Source organism: Notothenia rossii, assembly GCF_949606895.1.
Source record: "Notothenia rossii genome assembly, chromosome: 12".
NCBI lineage: Eukaryota > Metazoa > Chordata > Actinopteri > Perciformes > Nototheniidae > Notothenia > Notothenia rossii.
The window spans coordinates 17,396,359-17,417,236 of NC_136911.1; the positions used below are offsets into that span (position 1 = coordinate 17,396,359).

At 40.7% G+C, this 20,878-nt stretch overlaps 1 protein-coding gene and 1 long non-coding RNA gene across 7 annotated transcripts in view; one reads left to right on the forward strand and one right to left on the reverse strand.

The window, feature by feature from the left end:
* The window catches only part of LOC307026289, a 340,364-nt gene that overhangs the window by 188,125 nt on the left and 131,361 nt on the right, over positions 1-20,878 (forward strand). The window lies entirely within an intron of this gene.
* The window catches only part of LOC307025996 (uncharacterized protein), a 42,521-nt gene that overhangs the window by 1,077 nt on the left and 20,566 nt on the right, over positions 1-20,878 (reverse strand). For all 6 annotated transcript variants that reach the window (XM_079661042.1, XM_079661040.1, XM_079661044.1 and 3 more), the window contains 42 exons: positions 20,687-20,797; positions 19,596-19,706; positions 19,007-19,117; positions 18,798-18,905; positions 18,579-18,689; positions 18,301-18,411; positions 17,885-17,995; positions 17,575-17,685; positions 17,085-17,195; positions 16,780-16,884; positions 16,581-16,691; positions 16,366-16,473; positions 15,774-15,884; positions 15,505-15,615; positions 15,137-15,247; positions 14,881-14,991; positions 14,630-14,740; positions 14,440-14,550; positions 13,759-13,866; positions 13,089-13,199; positions 12,819-12,929; positions 12,625-12,735; positions 12,287-12,397; positions 12,089-12,199; positions 11,482-11,592; positions 11,286-11,393; positions 10,255-10,365; positions 9,563-9,673; positions 7,789-7,899; positions 7,587-7,688; positions 6,464-6,562; positions 6,263-6,376; positions 5,022-5,126; positions 4,428-4,532; positions 4,231-4,338; positions 4,008-4,118; positions 3,570-3,680; positions 3,346-3,444; positions 2,927-3,031; positions 2,316-2,420; positions 2,074-2,166; positions 203-295 (listed from right to left, as the gene is read on the reverse strand). In XM_079661042.1, coding sequence (XP_079517168.1) covers positions 203-295; positions 2,074-2,166; positions 2,316-2,420; positions 2,927-3,031; positions 3,346-3,444; positions 3,570-3,680; positions 4,008-4,118; positions 4,231-4,338; positions 4,428-4,532; positions 5,022-5,126; positions 6,263-6,376; positions 6,464-6,562; positions 7,587-7,688; positions 7,789-7,899; positions 9,563-9,673; positions 10,255-10,365; positions 11,286-11,393; positions 11,482-11,592; positions 12,089-12,199; positions 12,287-12,397; positions 12,625-12,735; positions 12,819-12,929; positions 13,089-13,199; positions 13,759-13,866; positions 14,440-14,550; positions 14,630-14,740; positions 14,881-14,991; positions 15,137-15,247; positions 15,505-15,615; positions 15,774-15,884; positions 16,366-16,473; positions 16,581-16,691; positions 16,780-16,884; positions 17,085-17,195; positions 17,575-17,685; positions 17,885-17,995; positions 18,301-18,411; positions 18,579-18,689; positions 18,798-18,905; positions 19,007-19,117; positions 19,596-19,706; positions 20,687-20,797 — 4,551 coding nt within the window. The remainder of the gene's footprint in view (positions 1-202; positions 296-2,073; positions 2,167-2,315; positions 2,421-2,926; positions 3,032-3,345; positions 3,445-3,569; positions 3,681-4,007; positions 4,119-4,230; positions 4,339-4,427; positions 4,533-5,021; positions 5,127-6,262; positions 6,377-6,463; positions 6,563-7,586; positions 7,689-7,788; positions 7,900-9,562; positions 9,674-10,254; positions 10,366-11,285; positions 11,394-11,481; positions 11,593-12,088; positions 12,200-12,286; positions 12,398-12,624; positions 12,736-12,818; positions 12,930-13,088; positions 13,200-13,758; positions 13,867-14,439; positions 14,551-14,629; positions 14,741-14,880; positions 14,992-15,136; positions 15,248-15,504; positions 15,616-15,773; positions 15,885-16,365; positions 16,474-16,580; positions 16,692-16,779; positions 16,885-17,084; positions 17,196-17,574; positions 17,686-17,884; positions 17,996-18,300; positions 18,412-18,578; positions 18,690-18,797; positions 18,906-19,006; positions 19,118-19,595; positions 19,707-20,686; positions 20,798-20,878) is intronic.

Sequence of the window (20,878 nt, forward strand, 5' to 3'; positions counted from 1 at the left end):
TGTGCATGTGTGTGTGTGTGTGTGTGTGTTTGTCTGTGTGTGTGTGTGTGTGTGTGTGTGTGTGTGTGTGTGTGTGTGTGTGTGTGTGTGTGTGTGTGCGGGTGTGCGTGTGCTTGTGTGTGTGTGTGTGTGTGTGTGTGTGTGTGTGTGTGCGTGCGTGTGTGTGTGTGTGTGCGTGTGCGTGTGTGTGAGTGTGTCTTGCCGAGCTGATGTTCTCCTGGTTCTGTTTGACTCTCTCCAGTTCAGGAGTCACTCCGACGCTGCAGGCCTTCACTGCACTCTGCCTGTACTTCACCTGGAGACCCAGAAAAACAATGATATTTATGTTATGTATTTATATATATATATGTATTATGCAGAATTAGACTACAGGATATTTTGTGTGTGTGTGTGTGTGTGTGTGTGTGTTAGTATCCTGCCCTCTGAATGTATGATTGTTCTGCACAGTCAGATAACAGCTGCTAATGACATTGCAAAATGCGCACACACACACACACACACACACACACACACACACACACACACACACACACACACACACACACACACACACACACACACACACACACACACACACACACACACACACACACACACACACACACACACACACACACACACACACACACACACACACACACACACACACACACACACACACACACAGTTATTGCTCACTCTGCTGTGTATTAATTCAGTCCACGCACACCCGCGCACACACCTCTCTCTGATTAGTATGCTGCTCTTTATAAATGATCGGTTTGTGCATGGGCGCGGGAAGGGGGGTGCTGAGGGCGCTGCAGCACCCCCTAGCGGCAGGCAGGGGGTGCGGAGCTCCCCTGTCTGAATTATTATTTGACGGTTATTGCTGCTCCCGCTGTGCATAATCTGTGTAATATGGAGCCAATAAATTCCACATTGTTGGTAAAATAATATTTTGGCCTGCCCCGAATGTTTTTCTGTAGCCCCGGACAATTCTACCTCAATAATATAATACATTAACCGTGCTTTACGTGAACCTCATCAAGACACTAGAAAGGACGGCAGGACTGTAATTTCCCGTGTTCAGTGAATGCAACAGAGGCAAGACACCAGACCAATCATAGAGTTGCATGGAAATAAAAGTGTGCTTGTGTCATTCAAGCTCGCAGCTCTGTGTGTGCGGAAATAGCGCATTTAGTGTGTGTGAGAGAGGGGGAGAGAGAAAGGGACCGGTGCCAGCAGCAGGGACCGTGTTGTTAGCATCTGGTTAGCTAGCTGCACTAACGGACATACGGAGCTGTTTGTTCCACAACAAGCTGGAAGAGAGCTCTCCTCTCAGACTGAGGGGCTCAGGTGAGCTAAAGGACTCTCTGAGTGTTTAGATAGTTAACTTTAGTCTAAGTTATCTCAGTGGGTCTCAAACGGTTTGGTCGAAAATTATTCAAAAGATTATTTCCGCGGCACACCTTCATATGATCATTATAGTTATAGAATAAAGGAAAAACAGTTATGAAATACTATATGGCAGTAAAACAAGAATACAGTTTGAAAGGGGAGTGATTTGTAAAATATCCATAAAGAAAAAGAACATCTGCTTACAGTTGTGTTTCATCTGGGTGTTGAGAGATGTATCCATAGATCTCTTAATGTTGCTCTCAAAGTGCACCAGATTGATGCTTTTAACTTCAATATTTAAAAAAAATCTTCCCGGGGGAGCATCCCCCCGGACCCCCCTAGAGGAGGTGAGGTCCGCTCCCCACTCGTAAAAAATAGCACTTTACCCCTGCCTATATGCCGTGAGCTGATTATCAAGCCTTCATTGTAACAGTCGCGGGTGTACTGTGTGTTTGCGTGTGGGGAGTTTCTTTGTGAGTGCTCTATAGTGCCCATAATAGTGTTCACTGGAGTCCAGCACCTCAGCACCCCCACTCAAAATACCTTCCCGCGCCTCTGGGTTTGTGTGTGTGTGTGTGTGTGTGTCGTGTGTGTGTGTGTGTGTGTGTGTGTGTGTGTGTGTGTGTGTGTGTGTGTGTGTGTGTGTGTGTGTGTGTGTGTGTGTGTGTGTGTGTGTGTGTGTGTGTGTTTCCTCACTGAGCTGATGTTCTCCTGGTTGCGTCGGACCCTCTCCATCTCAGGAGTGTCGCTGACGGAGGTGCCGCTCCCCACCCCCTCTCTGTACTGCACCTGAGCACAGACACACACAGCATGTCACTTTTTGAAGGTCTGAGATGTGGAACAGAGGGCTGTTTATTAGTATCAGTAGCTGCATGCTCACTTTATATCCTGGACCCTGATTTTCAAATTCTCAATGACTGAATGTGATGTATACGTACGTCACTTATTCTCTTGCTGTTCTCTCTGGCGAGGACGATCTCCGGCGTCTCTGTGACCGAAGACAGGAGGCCTCGCATCAGACGAGAGTCCCAGCAGTACCGCAGCTACACAGAGAACATATCAAACATAAAATATGAATAGAGAAACACTCAGTGAGGGTGCATTACGGGGAACAGAACATGTTCAACCCTTGTAAAGGTTCAGAGGATGAAAGATAAACAGAAAACACATTAAAGCACATGTCCCACCTCTTGTCCTTTTATAACGGTCTGAGAAGCACTTTTTCATAAAGCCTACACAAACATTTTTGATTGTATTCCCAGAAAGCTTTCGATATAAAACAATACTGTATGCAGGAAGTGTTGAGTTACATACAAAGGTAAATGAACCCCATGTCTCTCTTTTTCAAGATAAACATACAAATAAACCTTTGCCTAATATCTTTAATTCAATATGTGGAAAAGTCCAAAGGTTTGAGAATGAAGTTGAATCTAAAGCCACATCTTTAATTACAGAATATTGCTAGAAGGATTTGATAGGAGTAAGTAAATGAACCCGATGCAGGAGATAACAAAGGTGTGTGTGTAATAAATGAAGTGTGTGTGCTCACAGAGCTGATGTGCCTCTGGTTGTTTCTGACTCTCTCCATCTCGGGGGTCTCTGCGGTCAGACTGTAACGACCCTTCAGACGCTCCGCTTCGTCTTTATACTTCTTCTGCAGGAGAGACAGAAACACACTTTATCTCATCGTGTTTGTCAACTGTCTGTGACGACAATAGACAAACATTTCTATTTTTAACATCCTACTTTTAGATTATAAAACACTTGAAGAGCAATTGATTTGGTCAAAAGGTGATTTATAAATAAAGTTTTGATCAAATCTATTTACAGGTGGGTTAAGTGCTGCATAAGAACAATTTATAGGTACTTTAATTGAGTATTTTCTGCTACCTTATATTTCTACACCATGAAATATATGACTATTTCGTACAATATAATTAACATACACAGACAGACAGAGAGACACACCTGGCTGTACATGTCTTTGAGGTAGGAGGCGTGGAGCAGCTCAGGAGTGTCTGTCACCGTCCCGAAGGAGCTTCCTGTCTCCTTCTGCTTATAGGAGCTCTGAAACACAGACACACACACAAACACACACACTTAGCTCAAGTGTTGTCATCACAGCTGTTGTCCTCTTACGTACAGTATGACAACTTCATACAGCTTTCATTGTTCAAAAAGCTCACACACACCTGGCTCTGGATCTCTGAGGCTCTCTTGGCTCGTTGCATGTCGAGGACATCAGCGCTCAGCTCCATGCCTTTCCCCACGATGTCCCGCTCCATATCCTTGCGGTACTCCTTCTGCACACACACCAAGAACACACACATCAACACAAAGTCCCATACTTTCACTTATTCAGGCCCCTAAAAATCCTTTAAACAAGTAAAATACGGAATATTTCCAACTTTCCTAGCCTCTAAAATCCTAAAAAGTAATACATTTTTTATACGAGGTGAAATACTGATTATCTTCACCTTTTCAAGCATTCAAAATCGTTAAAACAGCAAAAAGTACTGGATAGTGTGTGTGTGTGTGTGTGTGTGTGTGTGTGTGTGTGTGTGTGTGTGTGTGTGTGTGTGTGTGTGTGTGTGTGTGTGTGTGTGTGTGTGTGTGTGTGTGTGTGTTACCTGGTTCATCAGGCTGCTGGCGCGGCAGGCTGTGATGTATCCAGGGGTCTGGTCTACGTCCATCGAGGCTCTCCCCTTCATTTGCTCATCGTGATCTTTCCGATACTCCCTCTGAGCGAGACCCCCAACAAATAATAATGATTCTGTTATTACACGTTTAATCATCTACTAAATTCTCAAATGTCAGCACTTCAGAGAGCAGAGTGGAAGAAGAGAGTGTCACCTCGCTTTGCATCTTCTGAGCTTCTTTAGACACTTTGTAGTGCTCTGTGTCGGCAAACTCCATCTGAGAGCGACCTTTGTTCCTCTCATACTCCTCTCTGTACTTCACCTGAAACGCCACACACTGATAATTAATTACTGATGAACAGAAGAAGAAGAAGATGAAGAAGAAGAAGATGAAGAGGAGTGAGCAGTGACCTGGCTGTGCAGCGTGGCGTTCTCTCGGTGGTGAATCTGCTCTGCCGTGTCCGCTGCCGTGTGGAACTGACCCTTGGACTGCTCATACTTCTTCTTATACTCCACCTGACACACATACAAATACATTTGCAAGCCTCTTAAATCTTTAAAACAAATCAAATACTTTCCACTTGAAAGCCTCCAAAATCCTTAAAACAAGAACAAATACTGGATGCCTTCACCTATTCAAGCCTCTTAGAATCCTTACAAATTGTAAAATATTTAATAATTTCTTTAAAACATTCTCCAACAGGTCAACTATAAATAATTGTTATCATATATTTGTGAAGTGGCTTCTGGGGAAACATCTTTAAAATAACTTTCTATTATTTATAGGAGTCCTCCCAATAAAAGAAACACACTTTATCCTGCTCCTGAAACACCAGAACAGAGGAAAGATGTGTACCTATTCCTGGTAATTACAGAAGCAATACATAAACAAATTAAAAGGAATTGGTTGAAAGATAATAACCTAATAAACTATAAATGCAAATCACAATGCAAATACAATTCATAATAAACACTAAGGTGCGTTAGTGGCAGAGTGTGTCGTACGTTGCTCTGCAGCTTGCTGGCGTGCAGGACGTGCTCCAGGTTCAGCAGGTTGGGCAGGTCTGAGGAAGCTTCTGGCTTCTGCTTCTGGTTCATCTTATATTTCACCTGCAGGACACAACACTATACAGATCAGAAAGATGATATGATACGATGTATACTTCATTGTCAGATCGAGTCTAAATAGTTTCTGTCATCAGAGGCTTCATTTGCAACAGGGGAGTAAAGGGGAGCAGATTTTGGTGAGAACATCTCCAGACATTATCGCAAGGTGTGAGTTAATATGTTTTCTGGTTATATATTTTGAACAGTTATGATTTTGCTAAAAATAAGATTCTCTTAAGAGTAGCTCCGGAGGTTGCAAACATAAACCCATCCTCCAGGTTACACAGCGTCAAAAAACACTTTGGCCTTTCTTGCGGATTTAGTGCCAAAACCTTCCAGACTTTGGCAAAATTATTTCCCAAAGAAACCTGCATTCAGAAAGCTGCCTGTGCATCTTGATGCCTCTTTTTCTGAAAGCAGCTCAGCGTGAACACCAGGCAGCGTTCAACACAACAAGATGTTACATAACGCTGTGGAGAGGGAAAGCTCTTGAGGCTGTGTGGGCAACAAGCAGAATAAAACTGTGTGTGTGACTGCTTCGTCATATTTATATGCCTTTGCATGTGTCTGATGCTGTTCTTTGTGTGTGTATAAATGCGTGGGTGTGTATCTGTGTGTGTGTGCGTGTGTAACCTCTTAAACCAGTCCAGCTCTCATCCTACAATCCCTCTCCATTTGCCTTATAAAGGTAGCCATGGTTACATCGACACAACAGACTTAATTTAACAGACACACACTCCTGCAAACACACACTAATAGACACAGTTTGTTCCTCTTAAAATCATGTTTTCTTGATGATTTAAACATGGAGATTGGTGAGATCTTTTCAAACACAATACAAGCATGTCTTTTGGGACACACACTTGGATGATTAAATAAGATAACAATTACATTTTTGGTTAATAAAGTGTTGCTGCTTCTCCACAGAAAATCCTGCCCTTGATTTGTTTGTCAAATGAACAGACTAAAAGTTAAATGTGAATTATGTGACTGTGCTGTAGTTTGCCCATGGCCTATTGTTAGCTTTTAAGTTCCAAAAAACATTAAATGGTGTTAATATGTGGATATTATTCTGCGGAACAGAACCTGTAAGTATCATTGAAGTTTCAGAGATTATTGTGCGTGTTTAATTTCCTCACCTGGCTGGCCAGGGCAGAAGCGGCTTGTGTGTGTTTGAAGGAGAGACAGTCCAGAGGGTTGTAACACGGACGCTGGCCCTTTAAATCTTTGTCAAAGTTCTCCTTATACTTCACCTGCAGGGAAAACACATAGAGGTTAACTATCATCTGGTAATCTGAACAATGCATGCTGGGTAGGCTGTGTGTGTGGGTGTGTGTTACCTGGCTGGCCAGTTTTGACACCTCCCTGGCATGCTGGATGTCAGTCCGCGCCAGAAGAAAGCCGTCACTGTAAACATGCTGCTTACTCTTATAGGCTACCTATAGAAATAACATATACACACACACACACACACACACACACACACACACACACACACACACACACACACACACACACACACACACACACACACACACACACACACACACACACACACACACACACACACACACACACACACACACACACACACACACACACACACACACACACACACACACACACACACACACACACACACACACACACACACACACACACACACACACACACACACAGACACACACACACGATGAGAGTATATATGGATGAAGAGAAATACAAATACACAACTATTTATATAAAGATTACAACATTTAAATTGTTGGAACACACACCAACACGTACACAGATGTTTCATAATAAATGCAGAAAGACATGCATTTATGGACACACACTCTCACAAATTGTTAAAATACCCCAACAAAACGGGTATACCCAAACACAAAATAACCGACACTATATGGATGTGCAGACAAACGACAAACATGTAGAAAGCAAAGGCACACAAACGATCATTTTCTTGAGTGTAGTATTCCTTTTAAGGACACACACACACAAACACTCACATATAACATAAACTCACAAATAATTAAAAAGAGAAACAGAATAGATACAGAACACATGCTGCTATCTTGAAACATTTAAGCTATACTTGCTCTTGTGTAGGATGTTTGACACACACACACACACACACACACACACACACACACACACACACACACACACACACACACACACACACACACACACACACACACACACACACACACACACACACACACACACACACACACACACACACACACACACACACACACACACACACACACACACACACACACACACACACACACACACACACACACACACACACACTCTTACATAAGAACAATTCAGTGTTAACAGCAGAACGTTTTCTATTATTTATTGCGGTTCCTCTTTGAGAACAGCTGGTGAACGAGACGGTTGTCATGGAAATGAAATGTTCACACTCTCCCTGGCGCACGCACACACACTCACGTCGCTGGCCAGCTTCGAAGCGTTGGAGGCGTTGATGATGTCAGGTCTGTCGGCCTCTGAGCTGTAGTGATGCATCTCCTCTCTACCTTTCCTGTAGCTGACCTGAGAACAGCAGAGGATACTCAGAGAGACACTGAGACCACATTAAGGTTTGATGTTCTTTACCCAGGCCTACTGGAAGGAAACTACAGCATGTATTCACCTCGCTCTGGTTCCTGTTCACCTCCATGGCGTGCTCCACCTCCGGCAGCGTCGCCATGTTGGTGTAGCTCGACTTCCCCTTGTCTCGGTTGAACTTCTCCTTATAAAACTTCTGCAGAAAGAAAAGATAGAGGACCATTAAAGGAGTAGAACAAATAAAGAGAGCTGACAACAAAGAAAGTGAGGAATTCACTGCATGGAAAACGATTATTAAACTTAGTGAAAATGAGAGATTCTGTGTTTACTTTAAATGAGCAGGTTTTAAATTGAATTGTATGGTGGTAATAGATGCTTTTTAGTAAATTAAAGTACTTCAAATCGTACTGTTTTTAGTTACTTTTTACTACTGTTTCTTACATACAATACAATAAAACAAGTAGACACATATCATACAAAAGAAAGTGTCAAGTTATATTAATGTCTTCAAGTATTGATGTATTATTCTTTGTTCCTGAGATACTCTTCACAGATAATAAAGTTTGACAACAAAGACACCTCAGGATTTTCTCTGATTTCCTCTTATAGCCTGCAGGTCTCAGATCAGTTTCTTTAGAGAGAGTTCTGCAGACAGTGTGCTGGTAGTCTTACGCTCCAGTTAGCCACACATTGTTCGGTCAGCAGACAGACACAGAAAGCATCGTGTCCCACTTCATCACCACACACACACACACACACACACACACACACACACACACACACACACACACACACACACACACACACACACACACACACACACACACACACACACACACACACACACACACACACACACACACACACACACACACACACACACACACACACACACACACACACACACCTGATTTAATACTCCTGTCGTTGCTTCACTTCTTTATGCGTTTACTTTCGCCCTTTTTCTGAATGGCTCCTAAAACAGCTGATTCATAACTCTCATGTTAGAGTTGAAGGAGGCATTTGATTTATTTTGAGGTGTCAGTTTTAACACTAATCTAGTGAAACATGTGCCCGCCCTAGATTACGAAGCAAAACCTGTATGTGTGTGTGGTAGGTCAGTGTCTGTGTCCTCAGGCGGTGGAAGACACACAGCTGCTCTGTGTTAACGCCTGAGCGCATAAAATGATACTAACCCGTGCCTCCCTCTGTGTGAGTGTGTTAAGCAGAGAGCATCTTGGGATGTTTAAATACGACCCATTTACTCAAGAATCATTGTCTCTCCTTCCCTGCTGCTCTTCTCTGAGCTTTAATCTCTACAGTTTAGAGAGATTATAATCCAGCATGTGTGACATTTGTTTTAAAATGTTTATTCTTTTATACACACATTTAAAAAGTCTGCTCTTTTCTGACTGTGATTTTATGCAAACAATAGTAATAATAGCAATCTGTCCCCTGATAAAGCAGACCTTTTTTATTTTGAATGTTGTGCTAAAAGAAAGCTTTACAGAGGATCTGATCATTTAAGATATCTACTTTCAATATCAACTTGGAACAGGTGTAGGATTATGCAATTTGAAGGACATACATAGGTATCTTTAAAATAATGTTTTTTTTACAGTTTAAGATTAAAACAAAATCCTGTATCCTTTTCACTTTGCAATAACAGTCACACTTTAAAGCTATTAAATAGTTTTGTGCTCGATTTATAGTTAACTTTGTTGTTGTGTTTGCTTCTTTATTTAATGTTGGCCTACTTATTTGTGTTCTATCCATTCATCTGCACTGTTTCCTTTCTGTTAAGGATGTTAATTTACCGCTGTTGGACCAATAAAGGATTCCCGAAACCACAGACTCACATCGCTCTGCGTCTTGGCGATCTCTTTGGCGAACACCGTCTCGATGGTTTGAGGCATCTGAGAGTACAGACTGCAGCCGGCGTCCTTCTTCCCCTCCTCCCTGTACGCTTTCTACAACACAGGAACACATGTGAGAAAAAAGGACTGGTATTGGATTAATACTCACATCAGCAGATTGCTATTGGAATCGTTTTTAGGGGAAGGATCGTTAAATCAATGCATTCATAATAAGAAATGTGTGCGTATCTCATGCTGAGGGTTTAGGGTTGCTTAAATTAGGACCACATTTCCCATAGGCCTTTGCTCCCTCTGTTTCTGCTTTTCCAGTCAAGTCACTTCCAATTATCTGTAAAGTAAATACTAAGCATGGATTGTGTTAGTAATGTTTTTAACTATAGAAAAAAATAATAATGCACCATAAAAAAGAATTCTAATACACAAACAGTTGAGATGGGAGAGATTACACTTCTTTAAAGATATCTCATAACTTTTGGTTTTTTTTGCACATTTTTAAAGTGGGAGAAATATCTAACATGATAAATGCCAGTGCAATTGAATACTCAGATGATGGCTATGCTAGGACTGTTTTTTAAGTAGAATGACTCATCTCATACTTTGTCTCCTATTCAAATGTGTGACTGAAAACCAGAATCCAAGGCATAAAGATAAAAGGTTTAGAAGCTAGTTGGCACCTCGCTGTGCAGCTGACTCTGCTCTTTGGCGTGTTGAGTGTCCTTGGTCTCTGGCAGCACAGAGTACAGAGAGTTCCCCAGCTCCTTCTTACCCGCCTGCTTGTATTTACTCTGCGAACACAAAGCAACAATATTAGATATTATTATTCTGTATATAATATATTATGCTCAGAGTGAAAACACAATACTGCTGCTGCTGGCACTCTGCGAGGACGTGAGCAACACAACATTTCCTTTTGTCATATTTAACTGTCGGGCCTTTTATTAAATCAAATCATTACTTCTATTATCTTACAGCACTGTTACTTCTATTCTTGTATTTAAAACCTGTTTTAGTCTATTTTAGCTTGCTTGATCTCTATTCCCGTGGCTTTTTAATCATAAAACTTAAACTTGCTTTAGCATCCCATGCACGTTGAAAGGAGATATTCTTTATGCTGCTTCAAGTACAGTCACTAGTTCATATTTTAATGCATTTTTACAGAAGACACAATAAGTTCATTTGATAGAAAACCTTTTTTTCTGGGACCATTGAGCACTACTGTATAAAAGTGTCCTTTTCTGTCAACTATTCCTTTAATAATATATAAAAATTGTTGCTGATAATATAAAACAGTTTGAAATAAAAGGATACTTATTCTGACAAATACAGACATAGAATCTGATTAAGTATTTATATTGAAGTTCACTTTAAGACCATTAAGTTGTGATATTTGTGAAATAAATGATGTTCACATTGTAACACTTTAATGTCCTGCAGGCAATTTGTGATGAAACAGTTTCAGGTAACACTTAAATAGAAGTACAAAATAAATGTTACTTAGTACTTGTAATAGTATAAAATGTTAATGTTGTGCGTTTTTGAAAAGTTCACATAAAAATGGTTCATCAGTTCTGACTCCTGTGGTGAATTATTAATCTGTACTGTTTGAGAACGAGAACAAATCAAACCCAAAGCACAAAGTGACTTCTCCAGACAAGCACACACTGAAATATTCACACAGTGTGTTTTGAATGTGTGTGTTCCTCACCTCGCTGTGTGTCTCAGACATCTCTTTCACAAACTGAGTCTCCAGAGTCTCCGGCAGCAGAGAGAACAACGTGTTGGGAAGATCCTCTTTGTCCTTCCTGTACTTTGTCTAACAGAGAAATATTAAACATTCAGATCAAATATGTAAATATATTTATTATTGTCATAAAAACTGTTAGAGGGGAGTTGAGCGCTACCTCACTCTGGAGTTCAGAGATGTGTTTGATGAAGTCCATCTCTTTAGTCTCAGCCATCTGATGGAAAGCACTGCAGCTGTTCTCCTGCCTGCCTTTCTCCTTATATTTGTTCTGACACACACACACACACACACACACACACACACACACACACACACACACACACACACACACACACACACACACACACACACACACACACACACACACACACACACACACACACACACACACACACACACACACACACACACACACACACACACACACACACACACACACACACACACACACACACACACACACACACACACACACACACACACACACACGAAACAATCAAATCAAACTCGAGTCTCATTTTCCAAAGACACTTGTTTAATTAAAAGTCAAAAATGCATTTATTATTACTACATTTCAAATATGGCACGGGAAATGAATCATTAGTGGTGGAATTTAAGTACATTTACTCCACTTCTGTGTGCTTGTTTGTTTGCTTTGCAAGGATTTATACACTTTAACTACATTTCTTATGATACTTTCGATATTGACGGTTTTGGCAGGGTGGAATAAGTACTTTTACTTCAATAAAGTATCTGAACAGTACCTCACTCTGCAGCTCCATGGCAGCTTTAGCGACCTTCATCTCTTCTGTCTGCGGCAGCACAGAGTACAGAGAGGAGCCCATGTCCTTCTTCCCTCCTTCCTTATACTTCACCTGGAGAGGAAACAGCGTGGTCAGAGACAGAGGCTTTGAGGAAGTTGTCTACAGTGTTCTCCTCGGTGCATGTGAGTGTTATCATACCTGGCTCTGCAGCTCGGAGGCCTCTTTAGCGTGCAGCGTGTCCAGAGTTTCAGGCAGTGTGTGGTACAGAGCGCTGCCCGCCTCCTTCCTGCTCGCCTCCTTATACTTAGCCTGCAGGAAACATCCGCTGTTACACCACCTCTGATTACATGTGAGTCACTGAAGATCTTTTGTTAGTGTGTTGGTCTGTTTATTACAATATAAACAGTGGTTTAACTAGTAATTATAGGATATTAATGCTAAACTACAGTACCTGTTGGACCTTAATTGAATCCAGTGAGATGTACAAAGGATAAAGTCACACAAATAAAGAAAGATGAGTTCGAGTGTTTCCTCACCTCGCTCTGCAGCTCAGAGACGGTTTTAGCTAACTGAGTCTCAGGAGTTTCTGGCAGCTGAGAGTAGAAACTCTGAGAGAGACTCCTCATCCCTTCCTCTTTGTATTTACTCTGGAGACGCACAGAGAAATACATTACAATCTTTCAGTTGTTATAAAGCTGTAAATGTGTGTGTGTTTGGTTTGTGTGTGTACCTCGCTCTGCAGTTCGGTCATCTTGGCGGCGAGCTGCGTCTCGGCGGTGAGCGGCAGCTGGGCGTAATGACTGCACCACATCGACTTCTTCCAGTCCTCTTTGTACTTATTCTGAAGGGAACAATGTCACTTGAGTGGGGTTTCAATTGAGTTTAAACTGAACCAGACACAATCAAGACATAATCAAACTCAATGTTTTTTTTAACACGCTGTTTGAATATCAGAGTCAATCTTTCTTTGCATGAAACTCCCTCAGGGTAGTGTGTGTACCTCACTCTGCAGCTCAGTGGCCTCTTTAGCATGCAGCGTCTCCAGAGTCTCCGGTAGTTTGTGGTACAGAGCGCTGCTGGCCTCTTTCTTTCCCGCTTCTTTATACTTGACCTGCAGTAAGGAAGTTAGAGTTGAGGAGAACATATGAGGCACATACAGAATGAAAACATTGTATTGTTCAGAGAATTAAAACCCTGAGTGTGGAGGAGGGGTGAGATGTAGAGAAGTATCAGCCGTTCTAAATGCGGTTCTGATAAGAAGCTCAGAATAGAAGGACGGTCCGTTTATCTGCAGTGTGTCAACATGTCGGAGTGAATGAATGAAGTGTGTGTGACGCAGCACACACACTTCATCTCTGAGGGCATTACACTGACGTAACCGCTCCCCCTGCAGACTTACCTTCAGACGTTTAACAAAACGCATGAAAAGAACCAAAACAACAATGTGCTGAAAGAAAGAAGTCTTCTCGAAAGACCCAGCTTCTCATGATCATTTTTGATTAAACAAGGAGGAAAGAGAGTGTTTTTTAGGGACTATTTTCTGGTGATCTGGTTAGTATTTTTATATTTACTGTATGTTTAAAGTCTTTTTGCACTAAAATGTGAGGTGACTCCCCATAAAACAAATTGAAATCCTTGTAATATCATCAATAACTGTAAAGGTTTCTCACCTCGCTGTGTGTCTCAGACATCTCTTTGATAAACTGAGTCTCCAGGGTCTCCGGCATCAAAGAGAACAGCGTTTCAGAAAGATCCTCTCTGTCCTTCTTGTACTTTGTCTTCACACAAAAAGACAAAAAGAAAAAGATCGGATTGAAGTCATTCAATATTCTGGTTGTTCCCTTTTATACCGTTAAGTTCAGATAAGGTGAACGTAGAACATGTTCAGGTATTCACTAAAACATTTACAACATAAAACATCTTTATATTAAAAGAAGAATACTGACATTAATCGTTAAACAAAATCAGTACAATCATTTGGAAAAAAACGGACATAAATATTAGTTTTCTATTTTTATCTTTATTTTATTTGATTCCAAAATGAAATCACAAAACCAATATGCCACTAGTATCCTCAATTTCACAACTATACTCAGATTTAGGATTTTTTTGATATCATTGGCACAATATAGTTTGACTACACTTGAATAAAACATTGCCTTTACCTGAATGATAATTACAGTTCTTATAATCAATTATGCAAATTAAACGGTCGGAATTGATCATTTTGTTTCAATAAAATGCACTCGCTAATGTTATTTCTGTCTGCAGTAGTAATGCAAACACACTGTAAGATCATAATAAGACTTTCCCTCTGCAGAGCACCTGTATGATGCGTTCAGGGTCCTCACCTGGCTTTGTATTTCTGACATCTGCTTGGCGAAGAACGTGTCTGCCGTCTCAGGGAGGAGCGAGTACAAGTTCTTCCCCAACTCCTTCCTCCCCTCTTCTTTATACTTCACCTGAGGAAGAGAGTGCAGAGCTTAGAAACACAGCAGGGATACCTTTTTGACTTTTCCTCTCATCTGTAATTTTTTTCACCTCGCTGTGAATGTTTTTCAGATCTTTAGCCAGCTGAGTCTCTGAGGTCTCAGGTAGCTGGTGGTACAGAGAGCTGGTCGCCTCCTTCCTGCTCTCCTGCTTATACTTCACCTGCACAGAGAGGGGAAACACAGACACATTGGTGTTGTGAAGTGGCATTGGATCATGGGAGTTGTTGTTCTCACCAAGCCTTTGAGGATCAGAATTATACAGCCAAAGTCATACACAAATACCGCATGTACTGTACACACCTGGCTCTGCAGCTGTGAGGCCTCTTTAGCGTGCAACGTGTCCAGAGTCTGCGGCAGCTTCGAGTACAGAGAGCTGCACGCCTCTTTTCGCCCTGCCTCCTTATATTTAGCCTGGAAAATAAGAGGAAAATCACAATTAATAAACAAAGGGAACTTTTTTTATTTGATGCGGCAAACACTGTGACTGCAGGTAAACAAATGAGCATTAAACAAATCAATACAATCAAACAACATTTAAAGTAAATCATTACCGTACCTCACTTTGTATTTCAGAAACAGATTTTGCAAACTGGATCTCGTTGGTGTCTGCCAGCTGAGAGTACATACTGACAGACTGGCTCCTCCTCCCACTCTCCTTGTACTTGTTCTACAGACGTATAAACACATATTCAGGAAGATACTTTATTTCTTGTATTATCATAGTTGTGTTGCAGTACGTGCATGTCTTATTCAAACTATATATTGTTCTACAAAAACCTCCAGATGATTGTAATGAGGATAATATCTCCATCTATAGAGAACTCTCTATACATATCACTTTTTCCTGAGCTGGACATATTGTTTTATTCTGAAAATGTTGTTTTTTATGTGATTTTAACAAAAAGAAAAGTGTGTTTGCTCTACCTCACTCTGAATCTCGCTCATCTCTCGTGCAAACTGAGTCTCTGATGTATCAGGAAGCTGAGAGTAAAGAGACGACGTCATGTCCTTCCTCCCCTCATCTTTGTACTTTTTCTGTCGGAAAAATATTTTAAAAAAGTGAGGAAACAAGAGGACCTTCACCACAGCAAAAGAGAATCATACATTTAGGGGGAAGTGTACGTTTTGTCAACATAGCTTTTTTAAGGTCAGACAGAAAACAGAATATACAGTAAAGGTAAAGAGACACTCACCTCACTCTGCAGTTCAGTCGCTTCCTTGGCGTGTTTCGTCTCCAGAGTTTCTGGAAGTTTGGAGTAAAGAGAGGACGCTGTCTGCTGCTTCCCAGCCTGCTTATACTTCACCTGACACACACACATGCACACACACACACAACACTTTGACTACAATCTAAAGTATTAAACCCACGACAGTCCTCCTACTCCAAAATCTTTTTATTTTCCTGACTTCTCTTAAACGTTTATCTGCTTTTAACCAGCGTTATCAGACGTGCATGCTATTGGTGGTTGATTAGCAACCATTCTGTGACATCATCAGCTGTCAACCAATAGGATTTCAGCTCCATGCCCTTGTTGACCCCACGTAGAGGACACATGTTAGTCTATGATGTAAATATGGGACATATGGAAGAATTGTTGATATTTCTACTCAGAAATGAGTGTCTCATTTTAAACATTCAGAACAACACAGTTAATGTCATAACATTACTTCTTTAAAAAGACCATTCACACCAACAGAAGCAACATTACATCCTGTTATATATTGCATAAAAGCTGTGAGAAACTCTTCTTTAAGACCAATAAACTACTATAATAGGCATCTCACCTCGCTGTGTGTCTCAGACATCTCTTTCACAAACTGAGTCTCCAGAGTCTCCGGCATCAAAGAGAACAACGTTTCAGAAAGATCCTCTTGGTCCTTCTTGTACTTCGTCTGGAGGCAAAAAGACAAAAGATTGATTTAAATTGAGCTCTGTGAAAAGCGTTATATTAATGTCACGTATTGTTATTTTTCAATTATTATTTCAGCGTTGACAGCACCTGGCTCTGGATCTCTGACTGGTGTTTGGCCAGATGCATCTCAGCGGTCTCAGGGAGGAGGTGGTAAAGAGAGGAGGACGCGTCCTTCTTGTGTCCCTCTTTATATTTCACCTGCATCACAAAGGGATATAATACATTTAGCATGTGGACGTTTCAGACTGCACACAGGGAGAGTTTCAGACGCTCAAAGTGTTTTCACCTGACTCTGCAGCTGCGTCTGCTCTTTGGCCAGCTGTGTCTGCATAGTGTGAGGGAGGGTGGAGAACAGACTGCTCGACTTCCCCGCCTCCTCTCTGTACTTCACCTGCACCAAACACACACTTTATATGTGTCAATATCTCACTGAGAGTTAGTGCATGGGAGGAAAAGCCTGATAAAAGTCGATTCAGAATTGACTTAGCTCAGAGTCAGTGTGTGTGTGTGTGTGTGTGTGTGTGTGTGTGTGTGTGTGTGTGTGTGTGTGTGTGTGTGTGTGTGTGTGTGTGTGTGTGTGTGTGTGTGTACCTGGCTCTGGTTCTGTGAGGCCAGCTTGGCGTGTTGTGTGTCCAGAGTTTCTGCCATCACAGAGTACAGAGAGCTGCCAGCATCCTGACGCCCGGACTTCTTATACTTCGTCTAAAATTCAAAATAAACCATTTGACATTGATTACAATCAAATAAGATAAAACACAATAAGACAACATTAAATATGGTAAGATACAATTAAATAGATTTCAAAAAACAATATTAAAATAGACAATATAAAATACAAAATTAAAAATAGGACAACATTGAATATGATGAGACAAGATAAGAGAACATTTGAGAAAAACAAGACAATATAAAATAAAATAAATGTAAAGATTAGAAGTAAGATTAACTAAAGTATGATACAAATATATATTAAGATAAAATAAGATAATATTAAATAATAAGATACAAATATTTACAATGACATTTGATATAGTTATAGAAGTTGTATAGTAATGTCATAAATGTGCTGTGTTGTAATCACCTCGCTCTGCAGCTCAGAAACAGATTTAGCAAACTGAGTCTCAGCAGTTTCTGGCAGCTGAGAGTAGAAACTCTGAGAGAGATTCCTCATCCCGTCTTCTTTATACCTATTCTACAACCAGAGACAGAAAACACACGTTATATTCAATAATAACACAGATTAATGATAAAGGGCAGGGTGTGCCAAAGTCTGATACATGTAAAACATAGAAAACAAATCAAAAGAAATGGCTGCCGCTGTTATCTTACAGTAGCTGTTAGAAGACCTCCACACAAACAGGAAGACAGATGTATCATATATTCTTCCTTACTTGGCTCTGCATGTGAGTGATCTCTCGGGCGAACTGATTCTCCAGAGTGTCCGTCATCTGGTGGTAAAACGGACACGACATCTCCTTCTTGCCGGCTTCTTTATAGAGAGTCTGCAACACAGAGGGGAAAACATGGAGTCACTGAGGAGGGCGAATAAGACACTAAACATAATTCAACAACTGCATTTGCGTGTTTGAGCTCTATGCTAGTCTTAATCTAAAAACTAAACTTTACATTTGATATACTAGTTACATTTTAAACATTGGTTTCTATGCTATGATAATAAACTTGTCATGTCAACTTAAGTTGTGCAGAAAATCTGAATTTATTAGAATTAGAAATGTTTTATTTAACCCCGGGAGTATTTGAGATTTTGTAAACAATTATTTTTGTATTCTTTTATTCACGTGTTTACCTGGCTCTGCAGCTGTGTGGCCTCTTTGGCGTGCTGAGTCTCCAGAGTTTCAGGAAGTGTTTGGTACAGAGACGAGGACGTTTGCTTCTTCCCTGCCTCTTTGTATTTAGCCTGGAAGAACAAGGACCAATCATATTCAGGTTTATATCATATTGTGTTACACCTTAGGAAGAGTAAAAGTGAGAAAGTACAGACTATGAGTGTGATTGAAAAAAGAGAAATTCGTAAATGATATTCATTCTGCAGGTAGTTGTTGTATTAACCGCCACTGAACGCACCTCGCTCTGCATGTCCGTCTGCTCTTTAGCGTGCTGCGTGTCGATGGTGTCAGGAAGCAGAGAGTACAGGTTGATGTTCATCTCTTTCTTTCCCTCTTCTTTATACTTCACCTTGATTTGAAGAAGGAAAGGGGAACGAGAACAGACTGCTGGTTAATACAGAGATCAGTTGCTGCAGGATCATGACAAATAGAAAATACATCTACATCTTTGTGGTACCTCACTGAGCATCTCCGTCTGCTGCTTATGGAACATGGTGTCGTTGGTTTCTGGCATCAGGTGGAACAGACTGGAGGCGTCTTTCTTTAGACTCTGCTTGTACTTCAGCTGGAAAACACATAGCATGTGGCTCACAACCACTCTACTTTCACAGTTTTTACAGCAGAATATAAGGAGGTAAAAGCATACTGAAAAGCGTGTGTGTGTACCTGGCTCTGCAGCTGTGAAGCCTCTTTAGCGTGTTGTGTATCCAGAGTCTCTGGCAGAGTGGAGTACAGACAGCTCGTCACTCCTTTCTTCCCTGCTTCTTTATATTTCATCTAAAAACACAAACCAAAAATGAACTTAAAACTGGCTTCGAAAGCCTTCATCTATCTCATTTAAAATAAGCGGGAGCACAAACCTGAGACACAATTTACCCAGTTTTTCTCCCCAGATAAATAAAGTACTCTGATGCTGTTTGACACAAACATATGGAGTTGTGTGTCATCTGTATAGCTGCATTAACTGACTCATTATTTTTCCCCCTGGAATCAGCTTTTGGGATATATTTGAAAAGTAAATTCAGAGTGTAATGTGATTTTATAAAAAGGAATCTTTTTAAGCAGTATCCACTTAGCACACTGTAATATAATTGTGGGACATAATCAAGCGTGTACAACTAATGTCATCCCATATTTAGCTAAATATTTGTCATATTTTAGTGAGTTCAATGATTACATAATGCATGTACCTGGCTTTTTAGCGCTACAGGATTTCCGAATAAAACATAATTTATGGAGCATGTCTCTCCATTACCTCACTCTGCAGCTCAGAGACGTTTTTAGCGAACTCAATCTGTGGTGTTTCAGCGAGCTGAGAGTAGAAACTCTGAGGGAGGCTCCTCTTCCCGTCCTCCTTGTACTTGTTCTGGACAAAAAGGAAAACAACAGATATTGGTTTGATGTATAAACATAAGGGGGTGATACATTGTCCAATGAGACCCCATGAGATTAGATTTCCTGTACCCCCTGAAATGGTACGAATCTAGTCTCCCATATTTCTCAGTCCACAGATCTGACAGTGTTAATGCCTCTCCTGTGATGCACATTAGTAACAGACTGTGGACCCTTTGATCCTGTTTCTGATGCTAATCTAACCTCTGGTCAGTGTCTGAGGTATAAAAACATCACAGAGCACTGAGTACTGTGGTTAGGGTTATTTATAAGTGATCAAACAGCATCCTGCACGCTGCAAACCTCATCTTTATTCAACCTCACTTTAAAATGTTTGAGGTCAAGGAGGCCCTAGTTTAGAGTGCCCCCTTTGTTTACTTGCACATTTAAAAAAAAGTGGCAATAGATTCAATTCGTTTTCATGGGAGAAAGTACTCCGTGAAACACTAAGGTTTATAAGGAAGCAATTTAAACACTAATGGTGTCATTATGCTGCAGCCATTACATTGTGCCATCAACAGTGCCATCAAGAGTTCATTTAAGCAAAAGGGTCTATTGCCTCTTTGAAATCCGGATATTAGCTTGGTTTACGTGACCAAATCTAACACCATAGTTTAAATGATAAGAACTTTTAAAATGTGTGCATGAAAAATACTTGTTTGGCATATTTAAGTATTTATTTTTAGAATAAATATATATTGTTCAATAACGTTCAGTGTTCTCAACATGTAAACTGCAGTTCTAAATCAGTGCAGATAGAAACCACATTGAAGTTATTGATGTCAACATATTTAAATATATATATTATTCAATCATTTATTGGACATTTTACAGTACTTTAACTTACATTAATATAAATATTTGTATTCTATTTATTTCATTCTAAAAAAGAGCAACTGTCAGGAAACTGTTCTCTTATCCCTGAAATCCAGATTATCTGTGTGTTTTATTCACCTCGCTCTGCATGTCGCTCATCTCTCTGGCCAAGCTGTTTTCTCTTGTGTCGGGCAGAGTGGAGTAGAGGGAGCTGCTCATCTCCTTCTTCATGCTTTCTTTGTATTTGATCTGGAAGAAACAGCAGAGAGAAGAATGGATACATTTTGTGACCAGACTCTGAGAAATCAGAAATGAGGAACTGTTTTTTTT